The 17730-nt window shown below is 48.2% G+C and overlaps 1 protein-coding gene across 1 annotated transcript in view; it reads left to right on the top strand.

Moving 5' to 3' along the window:
- Positions 1–287: 287 nt before the first annotated feature.
- Positions 288–17730, top strand: part of LOC137305760 (SUN domain-containing protein 2-like) — a 94845-nt gene continuing 77402 nt past the window's right edge. Inside the window, exons 1-4 of the mRNA XM_067974710.1 lie at positions 288–543; positions 9976–10143; positions 13628–13833; positions 17304–17462. Of these exons, the coding sequence (XP_067830811.1) occupies positions 10022–10143; positions 13628–13833; positions 17304–17462 (487 nt within the window). The 5' untranslated portion in view covers positions 288–543; positions 9976–10021. The remainder of the gene's footprint in view (positions 544–9975; positions 10144–13627; positions 13834–17303; positions 17463–17730) is intronic.

Raw genomic sequence — 17730 nt, 5'->3', positions numbered from 1 at the left:
AGGGGGAAAAGGGGAGAGGAACAGGGGAAAAAATAAAAACAAGGGTGTTAGGGCGCCTGTCCCTTTAAATCACTCCCTGCTCTCCAAACAACGGCTGGAACTGACACAAGGAAGTGAAGCTTTTGAATACAACAGCCAATAAGGAAAGTATTTTTTTTTGATTGAAGACATGTTATCCAATAAGTGTTGCGGGACGGGATAACGGTAGTGTGGGTGGGCCCAGTCGGCGATCCTTGATTGTAGATTCTGGTGAGTGGGGAGGAGCTGAGGCCATGTTGTAATTTCAGTGTTTCAGGGCTGGTCTGGGCGGGGTCTCTGACACCCCAATAATAGGATATGATTTGGATCCGATATCGTGTGTCATTGAATTCTTGAGCCTGATTACTTGATTTAAAGGAGGATATTTTTCAGATTGGAAAGCGATGAGGAGCCGTGCAGCTTTGGCCCCTTGCTGGCCTTGTACATTTGTTTAAAGTGAATGGTGGATGTGAATACTGGATCGCAGTGTGAGTGCTCCTTGGGACAGCTGTGTCTGGCCCTAAGGTAGGTGTCCGATCATCAGTCTGTCTGTCTGTGTGTGTGTATTTGATGACAGTGTGGGGAGCATCCCAGCTCATTTCTATTTTATATATCTCCTCGCTGCCATGCTGGATGTTTATCTGTCCGGTCTCAGGCCGAGCTGCCAATTCATTCTCATAAATAAACTCCGCACAGGAAAAGTCTGTTTAAAATGCACCCGCACCTGGGCCGGCTGTGCCCTCCTGCGCCCGCACCTGGGCCGGCTGTGCCCTCCTGCGCCCGCACCTGGGCCGGCTGTGCCCTCCTGCGCCCGCACCTGGGCCGGCTGTGCCCTCCTGCGCCCGCACCTGGGCCGGCTGTGCCCTCCTGCGCCCGCACCTGGGCCGGCTGTGCCCTCCTGCGCCCGCACCTGGGCCGGCTGTGCCCTCCTGCGCCCGCACCTGGGCCGGCTGTGCCCTCCTGCGCCCGCACCTGGGCCGGCTGTGCCCTCCTGCGCCCGCACCTGGGCCGGCTGTGCCCTCCTGCGCCCGCACCTGGGCCGGCTGTGCCCTCCTGCGCCCGCACCTGGGCCGGCTGTGCCCTCCTGCGCCCGCACCTGGGCCGGCTGTGCCCTCCTGCGCCCGCACCTGGGCCGGCTGTGCCCTCCTGCGCCCGCACCTGGGCCGGCTGTGCCCTCCTGCGCCCGCACCTGGGCCGGCTGTGCCCTCCTGCGCCCGCACCTGGGCCGGCTGTGCCCTCCTGCGCCCGCACCTGGGCCGGCTGTGCCCTCCTGCGCCCGCACCTGGGCCGGCTGTGCCCTCCTGCGCCCGCACCTGGGCCGGCTGTGCCCTCCTGCGCCCGCACCTGGGCCGGCTGTGCCCTCCTGCGCCCGCACCTGGGCCGGCTGTGCCCTCCTGCGCCCGCACCTGGGCCGGCTGTGCCCTCCTGCGCCCGCACCTGGGCCGGCTGTGCCCTCCTGCGCCCGCACCTGGGCCGGTTTCTCGTGTGCCCACCCTGTCTGTTTTTGGATCGATCAGCTACTTTGATTGGCAGAGAGACATACAGCTGAAGCACAGGCCTGATCCTATCAGATTCTTGTCTCCCTGAAAGGAGAGGTCTGTGCACTCCGCTAGAAACCTGCCTGTGGTGAAGGGAATTTGTGCTGAGCCCCTGAGCAGGTGACTGCTTTTATCCAGGGAGCTGTGTCCCCGTGGGTGGGTGCTACTTTCGGATTCCCTGGCTCTCTTCGGGCACAGTTGCTGCATTGAATCTACATTAGGTACCAGTAATATAAAGGGCATTTTGATAATCACATCAGATCTTGTGGTACACAATGAAGAAATGGGAAACATGCTTTCTGGGCATTTTGCCTCTGTATTTACTGAAGTGGGCGAAGGAAGGATTGCAGGATCCATGAATTTTAGAGATATAAATATTAAAAGGGAAGCTGTGTTAAAAGGATTAATGGAACTTAAAGTTGGAAAGGAGGATTTTTCTCCTGGCTTTCTGGCAGTTTAATGGTGGATCTGAGGTAGGAAATTACCTAGGAAGCTGTTCCATGGCTCCCTGCTGAATGCTGGGACTGGCAGCGTTCACCACTGGCTTTGATTGTGAACCATTGATCAAAGTTTCCAGCACAGAAGAGGGCCATTTGGCCCATTGTGTCTATGCTGGCTTTTTACTAATTCAATCCCAAAATAATCCTACTGCCCTGTTTTCTCCCCATAGCCCTGTATCAATCCAAAACTAATCCCACTGCCCTGCTCTCTTCCCCAAATCCCTGTATCAATCCCACTGCCTGCTCTCTCCCCATAGCACTGTAACAATCCTAAACTAATCCCACTGCTCCACTCTCTCCCATAGACCTGTACCTTCCTCTGTTTCAGATGTTTATCCAGTTTTCATTTAAAAAAAATACAAAGGTCTCTGCCTCAACCATTCTTTGTGGCAAAGCATCTCATACTCCTGAAAAATTCTCCTAACCTCACTCTCAGTAATCATTTTAAATTCATGACTCCCCGAACAGTCTTTCCCTATTCCCTCTATCAATACCCTTCCAAACTTTAAATCTCCTCTTGGGCTTCTCTGCTCCAGTAGAAGTAGTCCCAGTCTCTTGTCTCATAATTATAGTTTCCCCTCCCTGACATCATCCTGGTGAATCAATACTGTACGCTCTCTATGGCTTTAATGTTCTTTCTATAACGGGGTGCCCAAAACTGCAGACAGTACTCCAACTGAGGCCTAACCATCACCTTGTACATTACCTCTTGCTCTTGTACACGGATCTGGGGGTTCAAAGACACTGATCTAGGGGTGCAGAAATATAGATCTGAGGGTATAGAGACACAGATGTCTTTAAGATCTGGAATCTTACTTTTAAAAAGGGCAAATTGGTTCGATTATGGGGCAAATACAACGAGCTGATAATGAATCGCTATAAGATGACTAAAAGTCATCTGTGCCTTTTGTTACCTCTAGACTTGACTATTCCAATGTTCTTCTGGCCGGCCTCCCTTCTTCCACTCTCTGTAAACTTGAGCTCATCCAAAAAAACTCTGCTACCTGTATCCTAACTCGCACCAAGTCCTGTTCACCCATCACCCCTGTGCTTGCTAACCTACATTGGCTCCTGATCTGGGAATGCCTTTATTTTAAAATTCTCATTCTTGTTTTCAAATCCCTCCATGGCCTCGCCCCTTCCTATCTCTGTAATCTCCTCCAGCCCTACAACCCTCCGAGATCTCTGCGCTCCTCCTATAATGGCCTCTTGCACATCCCCGATTTTTAATTACTCCTCCATTGGCGGCCTTCAGCTGCCTAGGCCCCAAGCTCTGGAATTCCCTCCCTAAACCTCTCCCTTTTCTACATCACTCTCCTCTTTTAAGACGCTCCTTAAAACCTACCTCTTTTTGACCAAGCTTTTGGTCACCTGTCCTAATATCTCTTTATGTGGCTCGGTGTCAAATTTTGTTTGATAATCGCTCCTGTGAAGCGCCTTGGGATGTTTTACAATGTTAAAGGCGCCATATAAATGCAAGTTGTTGTTGTGTCAAAGTCTGTGTTGTGCCATTGTGTGTCAGTGTGTATGTTAGAATCATAGAATCTAACAGCACAGAAGGAGGCCATTTGGCCTGTCGTACCTGTGCCGGCTCTTTGAAAGAGCTATCCAATTTAGTCGCACACCCCAGCCCTTCTCCCAAAGCTCTAAATTAGTCCTCTTCAAGTACATGTCCAATTGCCCTTAGAAAGTTCCTTTTGGAATCTACTTCCACCACTCCTTTCAGGTAGTGTATTACTGATCTTATCAACACTCTGTGTGAAAAGATTTCTCCTCATTTCCCTGCTAGAGCTTTGGCCAATTATTTTAAATGTGTGACCTCTGGTTACCAACCCAGTTGCCACACTGGAAATGGTTGCTCTATCAAAACCCTTCATAATTTTGAAAACGTCCTATTATTAGGTTTCCCCATAACCTTCTCTGCTCTAACGAGAACAATCCCAGCTTCTCCAATCTCGCCACGTAACTGAAGTCCCTCATTCCTGGTAAACCACCTCCGTATCCTCTTCAAGACCTTGACTTCCTTCCTGAAATGTGGTGCCCAGAATTGTACACAATATTCCAGCTGAGGCCTAACCACTGATTTGTAAAGGTTTAGCATGACTTCCTTGTTTCTGTATTCAGTGGCCCTATTTATAAAGCCAAGTATCCCATAAGCTTTCTTAACCGCCTTACCAACTTGCCCTTCTACCATCAAAGATTTGTAACTATGAACCCCCAAGTCCCTCTGCTTTTGCAATCCCCTCAAAATAGTAGCATTTAGATTATACTGCCTCTCCATGTTGTTCCTCCCAAAGTGCATCACTTTACACTTATCTGCATTAAATTACATCTGCCGTGTGTCTGCCCAATTCACCAGTTTGTCTAAGTTCTCCTGAAGTCTATACTATCCTGCTCACTATCTACTACGTTACCAAGTTTTGTATCATCCACGAACTTTGAAACCGTACTCCCTCTCCCCAAGTCCAAGTCATTTATATAAAACAAGAAATCAATGGTCCTAACACCAACCCCTAGGGGACCCCACTGCATGCTTTTCTCCAGTCAGAAAAACATCCATTCACCACTACTTTCTGCCTCCTATCCCTTAACCAATTACATACCTAATTTACCACTGTCCCTTTAATCCACGTGCTTCTATTTTCCAAATAAGTCTGTTAGGTGGTACTTTATCAAATGCCTTTTGAAAGTCCATTTATGCAACAGCTACTGCACTACCTTCATCAACCCGCTCTGTTACTTCATCAAAGAATTCAATCAGGTTAGTGAGACACTATTTGCCTTTAACAAATCCATGCTGGCTGTCCCTTATTAATCCATGCTTCTCCAAGTGAGAATTAATTTTGTCCTTGACTATGCTCTCTAGTAGTTTTTCCACCCTGATGTTAGACTGACTGGCCTGTAGGTACTAGGTTTATCCATCTCCCATTTTTTGTGTTGTGTCAGTGTGTGTGAGTGCTCGTGTGTTGGTGGATCCTTGTCTGTCCTGAAGATCAGCTGCATGTAGTTTGGGATTTGGTGCTGCCTCTGTCATGTTGTGTAGACGTTGTGACCAATTGGTAGCTTTCGTGAGGCACAGGCCTGCTGAGAAGTAACCAACTATGGCAGGACAGGATTATTATGCCAACCATCGGCCTTTTATGTATGAATGTTCCTTTCCCATCCAGGAATGCTTCTCAATCTTCCTGCTGGATTAGGAAATCTAATATTGTTGAAAGTGCCCTGGTGTCTGACAGTATTCCATTGTGATCAGTGAGATCTCGGTTCTGACTAGCAGTGGATGGGGTTATAGTGATGTTGTGCGTTCGGGGTTCTGATCTATCACACACAGTAGGTAGTCTGACACTGAGGAGAGCTGCAGCTGTCATTTAATGTGGCTCCAAAATGCACTTTCCTCACTCTAAGTATACTATGCTTTAAAGGCTGTTTTGTTTTTCATTCTCTCCTCCCTGTTTGGGTAAGTGAGGGACCCTGGGAAGTGTCTGAGCAAAACCCACTCATGCGACTTTGTACTGTTTTTCATTGCCACTGGATGTGTGACACCATGCTCATAAACTACTGACCCATTGGATGTGTGACACTGCTTATGTGATCTACTGGCCCACCGGGTGTGTGGCGCCGCGCGCGGACCCGACTGGCCCACCGGGTGTGTGGCGCCGCGCGCGGACCCGACTGGCCCACCGGGTGTGTGGCGCCGCGCGCGGACCCGACTGGCCCACCGGGTGTGTGGCGCCGCGCGCGGACCCGACTGGCCCACCGGGTGTGTGGCGCCGCGCGCGGACCCGACTGGCCCACCGGGTGTGTGGCGCCGCGCGCGGACCCGACTGGCTCACCGGGTGTGTGTCGCCGCGCGCGGACCCGACTGGCCCACCGGGTGTGTGGCGCCGCGCGCGGACCCGACTGGCCCACCGGGTGTGTGGCGCCGCGCGCGGACCCGACTGGCCCACCGGGTGTGTGGCGCCGCGCGCGGACCCGACTGGCCCACCGGGTGTGTGGCGCCGCGCGCGGACCCGACTGGCCCACCGGGTGTGTGGCGCCGCGCGCGGACCCGACTGGCCCACCGGGTGTGTGGCGCCGCGCGCGGACCCGACTGGCCCACCGGGTGTGTGGCGCCGCGCGCGGACCCGACTGGCCCACCGGGTGTGTGGCGCCGCGCGCGGACCCGACTGGCCCACCGGGTGTGTGGCGCCGCGCGCGGACCCGACTGGCCCACCGCCACCATGTCGTGTCTGGTTTCTTGATGTTTGCCATTCATGCTATCAATTGTCCATTCTTCATAATAGCCCAAGAGCAAAGTGTTCGGGAGCTGTGCAGAGTTGTAGTGAGATTCATGGAGGCTGTGGCAATCAATAGGAAGAGGTATGGTCTCGTGGAATTTTCGAAAATGGCAAGTCTTTTCTTCGGTGTGAATAGCAAAGATTGTGTCTAGTTTCACAAGTTGTCACAACGCCTGTGGCCTGCGTTGTCTCTTATCTTTAGGTGGTGACACTGTGCAGGCCAATATCCTGCAGCGTGTGAGGCTGTTTGGGACGGTGCTTCAGTTTAATATTAGAACTTAGAATGGACTCACAAGCATCCCTGGTGAGGCCACATTTGGAAAATTAGGGGAGATTTTCCACTTTGTTAAAATGAATGGATCAAAAATGTGGGTCTGGGACAGCAGAATTTCCCAAAGGAACTCCCAGCAAGAGCACTGAAGTGAAAAATCTAGCCTGTTGTCTGCAGCTCTGGAAACCCAGCTATCAAAAGGATATTGATAAACCTAGAGGGTTCAGGGACAACTGGAATTTGGGGCTTTAAATTATGACACTCTCGGAAGTGTACTTGTTTTCATTTGAGAAATGAAGATCAAGGGGATTGATTCAGGTTTTAAAATGCTAAGAGGAATGGGCAATGTGGATTCAAGCACAAAAGCAGAGGACAGGATTATCAAGTTAAAATAATTTATTCCCAGCAGGGTGTGTGGAGCAGACTCTCAGATCAAACAATTCATGTTGGGTTGATTGCATAGAGTTATAAGAGCTGGATGGATCACTGGCTAGGAACAGGGACTGAGGGTTAGGGTCAGTACAGGTAGAGAGGGCAGGGACTGAGGGTTAGGGTCAGTACAGGTAGAGATGGAGAAGGACTGAGGGTTAGGGTCAGTACAGGTAGAGATGGAGTAGGACTGAGGGTTAGGGTCAGTACAGGTAGAGATGCGAAGGACTGAGGGTTAGGGTCAGTACAGAAAGACAGCGACTGAGAGTTGGGGTAGTACAGATAGAGAGGGACAAAGGCTGAGGGTTAGGGTCAGTACAGGTAGAAAGAGACAGTGACTAAGGGTTAGAGTCAGTACAGATAGATAGGGACAAGGATTGATGGTAAGGGTCAGTACAGATAGAGAGGGATCAGGACTGAGGGTTAGGGTCAGTGCAGATATAGAGGGCTTTAGATTGAGCATTGGGGTCAGTTCAAATAGAGGATGGGACACAGGTTAAGGGTTAGGGTCAGTACAGATAGAGGGTGGGACAGGGACTTGGGGTTAGGGTCAGTACAGATGGATAGAGAGGGATAAGGACTGAGGGCTAGGGTCAGTACAGATAGAAAGGGTGGAACGTGATGGTCCTGAGATGCTGAGGCCCTGGAAATGCCATTCCAAGGAAAGGAGCTGATCCAGGGTAGGAGCGTAGGAATCAGATTTGGCCATTGGGCCTACTGAATTTGGGTGAACGGTGACCCACTCCAGTCCGGTGATGCATTGCCGGGCAGCGGGAATTTCCCGGCTTGCATGAAGTTTCAGGTATCCTACACTCCAGAGGGTATTTGTGTATCGGAGAGTGTTATAAGAACATAAGAAATAGGAGCAGGAGTAGGCCAATCGGCCCCTCGAGCCTGCTCCGCCATTCAATAAGATCATGGCTGATCTGGTCCTAACCTCAAATCTAAAATCATGTCCAATTTCCTGCCCGCTCCCCGTAACCCCTAATTCCCTTTACTTCTAGGAAACTGTCTATTTCTGTTTTAAATTTATTTAATGATGTAGCTTCCACAGCTTCCTGGGGCAGCAAATTCCACAGACCTACCACCCTCTGAGTGAAGAAGTTTCTCCTCATCTCAGTTTTGAAAGAGCAGCCCCTTATCCTAAGATTATGCCCCCTCGTTCTAGTTTCACCCATCTTTGGGAACATCCTTACCGCATCCACCCGATCAAGCCCCTTCACAATCTTATATGTTTCAATAAGATCGCCTCTCATTCTTCTGAACTCCAATGAGTAGAGTCCCAATCTACTCAACCTCTCCTCATATGTCCGCCCCCTCATCCCCAGGATTAACCGAGTGAACCTTCTTTGTACTGCCTCGAGAGCAAGTATGTCTTTTCTTAAGTATGGAGACCAAAACTGTATGCAGTATTCCAGGTGCGGTCTCACTAATACCTTATATAACTGCAGCAATACCTCCCTGTTTTTATATTCTATCCCCCTAGCAATAAAAGCCAACATTCCGTTGGCCTTCTTGATCACCTGCTGCACCTGCATACTAACCTTTTGATTTTCTTGCACTAGGACCCCCAGTTCCCTTTGTACTGCAGTACTTTCCAGTTTCTCGCCATTGAGATAATAACTTGCTCTCCGATTTTTCCTGCCAAAGTGCATAACCTCACATTTTCCAACATTGTATTGCATCTGCCAAATCTCTGCCCACTCACCCAGCCTGTCTATATCCCCTTGTAGGTTTTTTATGTCCTCCTCACTCTCTACTTTACCTCCCATCTTTGTATCATCTGCAAACTTTGATATGTTACACTCGGTCCCCTCCTCCAAATCGTTAATATAGATTGTAAAGAGTTGGGGACCCAGCACCGACCCCTGCGGAACACCACTGGCTACTGGTTGCCAGTCCGAGAATGTACCATTTATCCCAACTCTCTGCTTCCTGTTAGATAACCAATCCTCCACCCGTGCCAGAATATTACCCCCAATCCAGTGATTCTTTATCTTGAGCAATAATCTTTTATGAGAAGAGCAATAAGAATATTTCTTGGACTTGATCAGGGAAGGTTCTGAAATATTTAAAGTAAATCATTCAACAGATGAGCGAATTGGGGTGAAGCCACAGACGGGGCGGGTTGATACCGTCCCTGGAAGGAGCAGCTTCACTTTACTCATTTCATACATTGTGTTTTTTATAGTGTGCACTGCTCATCTTGGCTCATTGCCCTCACACCCAGTATGCATTGCTGCTCTCAGCCCACTCTCAGCATGTGGTGATGGAGTGATTCCAGCAGCTGCTGGTATTGTTGTCGGTGCTCTCTCTGAAGGTGATGGTGACTCCAGCAGCTGCTGGTATTGTTGTCGGTGCTCTCTCTGAAGGTGATGGTGACTCCAGCAGCTGCTGGCATTGTTGTCAGTGCTCTCTCTGAAGGTGATAGAATGACTCCAGCAGTTGCTGGTATTGTGGTCGATGATCTCTGTGCAATGATGTTTCCTGTTGTTCTGAAATCCTCGTCTTCTCATTTTCTTTTTCTATTGCTCACCCTGCATGTGTGATTCAGGGAGTCGCAGGAAATGCCAGTGACTGTCACTGAGAGACTGGGTGAGTAAAGTACTGAATGATGAGGTGCTCTGTAATTGGAATTATTTAATATTAATCATTCCATTGCTGAACAGTGGCTCTGTGTTCGTAAACATGCTGCTGAGACACGGCTGATACTGGGTGCAACGTGTGCAGTACACCAATAGGTAGTTCGTCGCACACACAACTGTCACTCCGCACATATAATGTACAGTACTCCAGTGTTATACAGTGACATACCTGTACCCCAGTATTATACAGAAACCTGTAACCAGGGTGTTAAACAGTACCTGTACATCTCATGTGTTTATTGTGTCTCTCGGTGGAGATTTGCACGTTATCAGATTCTGTTTCACTTTTGATTTCAGTTTGAGTTATCATTACTCGGTGTGAGAGTATCCGAGCCCATCGAGGATGTCGCGGCGTAGCATGCGTCTTGCAACTAGTGGTTATTATCAAGATGATGATGATGCCTCAAGCAGCAGTGGGGGATCTGTCACCGGGAGTGTGGTGTCCTACAAGGAGAGTCCCGTCAGGTGGGTTCCACCATGTCTTAAAGCCGTGAATTCTGTTAACAGCTCAGAGGAAATTGGTGCTTCCAGCAACTCTGTCCGCTTCCCACTCGTTCTTGCCCAACCCCTCCTTTTCCCCTCTCTCTCAAAGATAGATAGAAACCAGAATGAAAACGCCAACAACCAGTCTTGTCTTGACATCATTGATCGCTGCTCCAAGATCACCTTGTGCAGCAGAGATTTAATAATGAACTGACAAGGAATCCTCCTCAGTGAGGTGGTGCAGCTGCTGAGATCACAGCCCCTGGGGATGGTATGTACAACAGCTGTTACTGTGGGGGGAGGTGGTTTGCAGCTTGGAGAGGGGGGAGGGCCACTCTTATTCCAGATCCCACGGATGGGATACTGCAGTGACTATTACTGTGGAGCCCCCACACTTTGAATCAGCTGTCCCTGTAGCCATAATGGTGTGGCTGCACAGCTCCTTGTGCATGGCACTGAACAAGACCATGGAGTGGACAAGGCTTCTTGTCACTGGCAATGAGTGAGGGAGCCCTTTCATGGGGGTTCTGAGGAATTAAGCTTCAAATTTGTTGGTTTTTTTTCTCAGGATGTGGCTGCATTTATTGCCCATCCCTAGTTGCCCTGAGAAAGTGGTGGTGGGCCTTCTCCCTGAACCGCTGCAGTCCATGCTCCCACGATGGTGTTAGGTAGGGAGTTCCAGGATTCCATCCCAGCGCGATGAAGGAATAGCAATATATGTTTGTTTGAATGATGTGTGACTTGGAGAGATACTTAGAGGTGATGGTGCTCCCATGATATTGCTGCTCTTGTCCTTCTCTGTAATAGAGGTCACAGGGGAGGGAGGTGCTGTCAAAGTAACTTTGCCGAGTTCTGGAATGCATCGTGTGGACAGTACACACTACAGCAACGGTGTGTCGGGGTGGATATTGTGTCCAGTACAGGGACTCCAATACATGATCCTCCATATATCCTCCGTGGTTGAAGTCAAGATTCACTGCACCAACTCCTACTCCAACTCATTCTGTCTCAGAAACTCCAAACTGGAACTTGTTACCTCCCTCAAATGTAAGGAATCTTACAACACCAGGTTATAGTCCAACAATTTTATTTTAAAATCACAAGCTTTCGGAGATTATCCCCTTCGTCAGGTGAATGAGTGGAAGGTTCTCAAATCGCATATCTTATATTAGGCTGGGACAGCATCACACCAATCAAAAGGTGTCGTTGTTGTTCAAACAGGCCAGTCACGGAGAACAGCACGTCCCAGTACACTGGATATACATTGTGTCAATTACACAGACAGAAAGAAAGAGACCCAAGTGGCAGAGAGAGAGAGAGAGAGAGAGAGAGAATATTAAAACACATAACTTTTTTTTCCCCTTTTTTGCTGGTGGGGTTACGTGTAGCGTGACATGAACCCAAGATCCCGGTTGAGGCCGTCCTCATGGGTGCGGAACTTGGCTATCAACTTCTGCTCGACGATTTTGCGTTGTCGTGTGTCTCGAAGGCCGCCTTGGAGAACGCTGACCCGCAGATCATGCACGACTTCTTCACTGCACAGGATCTCCAACCAACGCTATACACCAGATACATCGACAACATTTTCTTCCTATGGACCCACGGCGAAGAATCACTGAAGAGACTACACGATAACATCAACAAGTTCCATCCCACCATCAAACTCACCATGGACTACTCCTCAGAATCGTTTTCTTTCTTGGACACACAAATCTCCATCAAAGACGGGCACCTCAGCACCTCACTCTACCGCAAGCCCACAGACAACCTCACGATGCTCCACTTTTCCAGCTTCCACCCTAACCATGTCAAAGAGGCCATCCCCTATGGACAGGCCCTACGAATACACAGGATCTGCTCAGACGAGGAGGAACGCGATGGACACCTACAGACGCTGAAAGACGCCCTCGTAAGAACGGGATATGACGCTCGACTTGTCGATCAACAGTTCTGACGGGCCACAGCGAAGAATCGCATAGACCTCCTCAGAAGACAAACACGGGACGCAACCAACAGAGTACCCTTCGTCGTCCAGTACTTCCCCGGAGCGGAGAAACTACACCATGTTCTCCGCAGCCTTCAACATGTCATTGATGACGACTAACACCTCGCTATGGCCATCCCCACACCTCCACTACTCTCCTTCAAACAGCCACCCAACCTCAGACCATCGTTCGCAGCAAATTACCCAGCTTTCAGGAGAACAGCGTCCACGACACCACACAGCCCTGCCACGGCAACCTCTGCAAGACATGCCAGATCATCGACACAGATACCACCATCACACGAGAGGACACCACCCACCAGGTACATGGTTCATACTCCTGTGACTCGGCCAACGTTGTCTACCTCATACGTTGCAGGAAAGGATGCCCCAGAGCATGGTACATTGGCGAGACCATGCAGACACTGTGACAACGGATGAACGGACACCGCGCAATAATCGCCAGACAGGAGGGTTCCCTCCCAGTCGGGGAACACTTTAGCAGTCAAGGACATTCAGCCACCGATCTTCGGGTCAGCGTTCTCCAAGGCGGCCTTCGAGACACACGACAACACAAAATCGTCGAGCAGAAGTTGATAGCCAAGTTCCGCACCCATGAGGACGGCCTCAACCGGGATCTTGGGTTCATGTCACGCTACACATAACCCCACCAGCAAAAAAGGGGGAAAAAAAGTTGTGTGTTTTAATATTTTCTCTCTCTCTCTCTCTCTCTGCCATTTGGGTCTCTTTCTTTCTGTCTGTGTAATTGACACAATGTATATCCAGTGTACTGGGACGTGCTGTTCTCCGTGACTGGCCTGTTTGAACAACAACGACACCTTTTGATTGGTGTGATGCTATCCCAGCCTAATATAAGACATGCGATTTGAGAACCTTCCACTCATTCACCTGACGAAGGGGATAATCTCCGAAAGCTTGTGATTTTAAAATAAAATTGTTGGACTATAACCTGGTGTTGTAAGATTCCTTACATTTGTCCACCCCAGTCCATCACCGGCATCTCCGCTTCATGTTACCTCCCTCAGTCCACTCTTCCTCCTACAACCTTCAAGCTTTTAAAACCCAAGCTTGGCAGCACATAACTGCTACTCTCCTGCTCTCAACAATCAATCCTGGTGGCAATCTCATTACAGGCCTTGGCCCTTACTCCTAGATTGGTTAATTTAAGAGGCCGGTCTGACTGTTGCAGCATTCATCAAGCAGGAAGCTGTCTGGGTCAATATTCCTCCTCCAACCAACACCACCAAAAGCAGATTGGAGCTGTTTGTGGGATTTTGCTGTGCACACACAATGGTTGCTACATTTGCCTTCATAAACAACAAACATATTGAACTTCAAAATCATGTGTACATTTCTAAAAGATGTGATCAGGTGCTATATAAATGCAAATCTTTATTTTAAAGGAACAAGTCTAGATGCTGTCTCCACCCTCAATTAATGCACCTTTTATTTACCTTTTAGGTTATACAAGAAAAAAACGAACACTAAATACTCAGGGCCCACTCCACGCAGCACGCCTGTGCCCAGCTTGAAACGCTCGACATCCAACAGCTCAGTGAATAGTCAATGCAGCCTCGCCAGCCACATCAGCAGTGCCTCTGCATTGGGTCAACGGATAATAAGCGATCACTACTGGCAGGAACCTGAGCCTGAGCCCAAGCCCATCGGTACGTGTCCCATGGGGGATATTGGTCCTTCAGAAATCCTAATTCTAGGCACTAGTAACTGAGGGCAATGGTGTAATAATCTGCTCCTGTCTATATTATATAATCACTCTTACACCATGGGAACCTTACAGCAACTTTAACACAAGGATCAATGCTCAGCTATAATTCTTGAACTATAAATTGTATTAGGTTTGACTCACAGTATCCGAATGACACAGCACAGAAGGAAGCCATTCAGCCCATCATGCCTGTGCTGACTCTTTGAAAGAGCTATCCAATTAGTTATCCATTCCCCATAGCCCTGCAAGTGTTTTCCCTTTCAAGTATTTATCCAATTCCCTTTTAAAAGTTACTGTTGAATTTGCTGCTGCCACCCTTCAGGACAGTGCATTCCAGATCATAACAACATGTTGCGTTTTTTAAAAAAAAGATTCTCCTCATTGGTTCTTTTGCCCATTACCTTAAATCTGTACCTTCAGGTTACCGACCCTTCTGCCACTGGAAACAATTTCTCCTTAGTTATTCGATCAAAACCCTTCATGATTTTTAACATCTCTATTAAATCTCCTCTTAACTTTCTGCTTTAAGGAGAACAATCCCAGCTTCTCTAGTCTCTCCAAGTAAATGAAGTCCTTCATCCCTGGTATCATGTTATCAAATCTCCCCTTAACCTTTTCTGCTGTAAGGAGACTCATTTGGGATTTGCCCTTCTTTGGCTTCTAAATCTAACTTTGAAGTTGTTAATGTTCTTCAATGGTCACTGGTGCTTACTACATAAAACCACACCTGCACCGCTATCCCAATGTGTGATTTGACAGAGCTCTCCCCAATGGCGTGTGGGAAAGAGGCGGGTGGAAGGCAGTGCTGTGTCACTGAAGGATAATCCGGGGTGTGAATCTGTAGAAACAGCCAGCAGTACAATTTATAGGTTAAAATTGCCCCCAATATCTAATTCGGTGGGTGGGAAACGGGCAGGTTGGGGGTCGGATTCCCGATTTACACCCTGTCCAACCATACTCTCCTTTTGACTTCAATGGAGAGTAAAATCAGGTGGGGTGTAAAACCAGCATTACACCCGATCCCATCAGTTTCCCCAATGGGCAGGTTAGGTTAAAATTGACTGAGAGGTGGGAGAGATTACAGACTCTGTGCTGTGTAATAATTGACTGGCAGGTGGGAGAGATTATAGGTCCTGTGCTGTGTAATGATTCGAAGTTTGCAGAGATTACAGACTCTGTACTGTATAATGACTGGAAGGTGGGAGCTATTACAGATTCTGCTGTGCAATGACTGGAAGGTGGGAGAGATTACAGACACAATGTTGTGTAATAATTGACTCATAGGTCAGAGTGATTACAGGCTCTGCTGCTTAATGATTGACTGGAAGGTGGGGGAGATTGCAGACTCTGCTGTGTAATGATTGACTGCAAGGTGGGAGAGATTACAGCCTGTGCTGTGTAATGACAGGAAGATGGGAGAGATTATAGGCCCTGTGCTGTGTAATGATTTGAAGTTTGGAGAGATTAGACTTTGTTCTGTGTAATGACTGGAGGGGAGTTTACAGACTCTGCTGTGTATTGACTGGAAGGTGAGAGGTAATACAGACTCTGCTGTGTAATTACACAGCAAAGTGTTAACAGGACACTTAGAAAATCATAATATGATTAGGCAGAGTCAACATGTTTTTATGAAAGGGAAATCATGTTTGACAAATTTATTAGTTTTTTGAGGATGTAACTAGCAAGGTAGATAAAGGGGAACCAGTGCATGTCGTTTATTTGGATTTTCAAAAGGCATTCGATAAGGTGCCACATAAAAGATTGTTGCACAAGGTAAGGGCTCATGGGGTTAGGGGTAATATATTAGCATGGATAGAGGATTGGCTAAAGGACAGAAAACAGAGTATGGATAAACGGGTCATTCTCAGGTTGGCAGTCTGTAACTAGTGGGGTGCCGGAAGGATCAGTGTTTGGGCCTCAGCTATTTACTATCTATATTAATGACTTAGATGAAGGGACCGAGTGTAATGTATCCAAGTTATCTGACAATACAAAGCTAGGTGGCAAAGCAAGCTGTGAGGAGGACACAGTGTAAAGGGATTTAGACAGATTAAGTGAGTGGGCAAGAAGGTGGCAGATGGAGCATAATGTGAGGTTATTCACTTTGGTAGGAAGAATAGAAAAACAGAATATTCTTTAAATGGTGAGAAAGTATTAAATGTTGGTGATCTGAGGGACTTGGGTGTCCTCGTACAAGAAACACAAAAAGTTAGTACGCAGGTCGAGCAGGCAATTAGGAAAGCAAATGGTATGTTGGCCTTTATTGCAAGGGGGTTGGAGTACAAGAGTATGGAAGTCTTGCTACAGTTGTACAGGACTTTAGTGAGACCTCACCTGGAGTACTGTGTACAGTTTTGGTCTCCTTATCTAGGGAAGGATATACTTGCCTTAGTGGTGGTGCAACAAAGGTTCACCAGGTTAGTTCCTGGGATGAGAGGGTTGTCCTGTGAGGATAGATTGAGTAGAATGGGCCTATACTCGAGTTTAGAAGAATGAGAGGTGATCTCATTGCAACATGTAAGATTGAGGGGGCTTGACAGGGTAGATGCTGAGAGATTGTTTCCCCTGGCTGGAGAGTCTAGAACTACGGGGCATAGTCGCAGGATAAGGGGTCAGCCATTCAATACTGAGATGAGGAGGAATTTCTTCACACAGAGGGTTGTGAATCTTTGGAATTCTCTACCCTAGTAGGCTCTGGATGCTGAGTCATTGAATATATTCAAGGCTGAGATATAGATTTTTGGACTCTAGGGGAATCAAGGGATATGGGGATCGGGCGGGAAAGTGGAGTTGAGGTTGAAGATCAACCATGATCTGATTGAATGGCGGTGCAGGCTCGAGGGACCATATGGCCTACTCCTGCTCCTATTTCTTATGTTCTTATGGAAGGTGGGAAAGATTACAGACTCTGTGCTGTGTAATTGACTGGAAGGTGGCACAGATTACAGGCTGCGTGCTGTGTTATGATTGACTCAATTGTGGGAGTGATTATAGGCCCTGTGCTGTGTAATGACTCAAACTTCAGAGAGATTACAGACTCTGTGCTGTGCAATGATTGACTGGAAGGTTGGAGAGATTACAGACTCTGCTGTGTAATGATGGAGAGATTACTGGCTCCATGCTGTGTAATGATTGATTGAAATGTGGGAGAGATTATAGGCACTGTACTGTGTAATTACTCTTAGGACAAAGGGATTACAGGCTCTGCTGTGTAAAGATTGACTGACTGGAAGGTGGGGCAGATTTCAGACTCAGTGCTGTGTAATGAGGAAGGTGGGAGAGATTACAGGTTATGTGCTGTGTAATGATTGACTGAAAGGTGCAAGAGATTACAGACTCTGCTGCGTAATGATTTCCCTCTTGTTTAATAGAAGGATTTTTGATCAGTAACATGTTGTAATGTGTCAACAGCTGGTGACACACCTGGCCTTGATGACAATTATGGGATGCTGTCAGGAAAGTTAAGGAGAGCAAATGGCTACAAGAGCAACATTCTGTTAGCACCTTCAACTTCCTCCGATATCTACACATCTTCCACATCTGGATACTCCTCTGAGGATGAGCAGCTGGGTGAGTGGCGTGTTCAATATCTTGTTTTCCCTTTCCCAAAACACCCACTGTACATTCTCAATACTGTATTTCGAAATGGCCACACTATAGGGAGTCAAACTAGAGCACGCAGTGGGCTATGAATGGTGGAGAAGCTGGTACCTGGAGTGGGGGGGAAGAAATGTGAATGGACTCCGTGCTAATACCAGGATGGATGTAACTGGATGAGAGGGCAGGCTGTGAATGGACTCGGTGCTGATACCGGGGGGGGGGGGGGATGTGAATGGAC

Source organism: Heptranchias perlo, chromosome 40 (genome assembly GCF_035084215.1).
Source record: "Heptranchias perlo isolate sHepPer1 chromosome 40, sHepPer1.hap1, whole genome shotgun sequence".
NCBI lineage: Eukaryota > Metazoa > Chordata > Chondrichthyes > Hexanchiformes > Hexanchidae > Heptranchias > Heptranchias perlo.
This window is presented reverse-complemented; position numbering and strand designations above follow the sequence as displayed.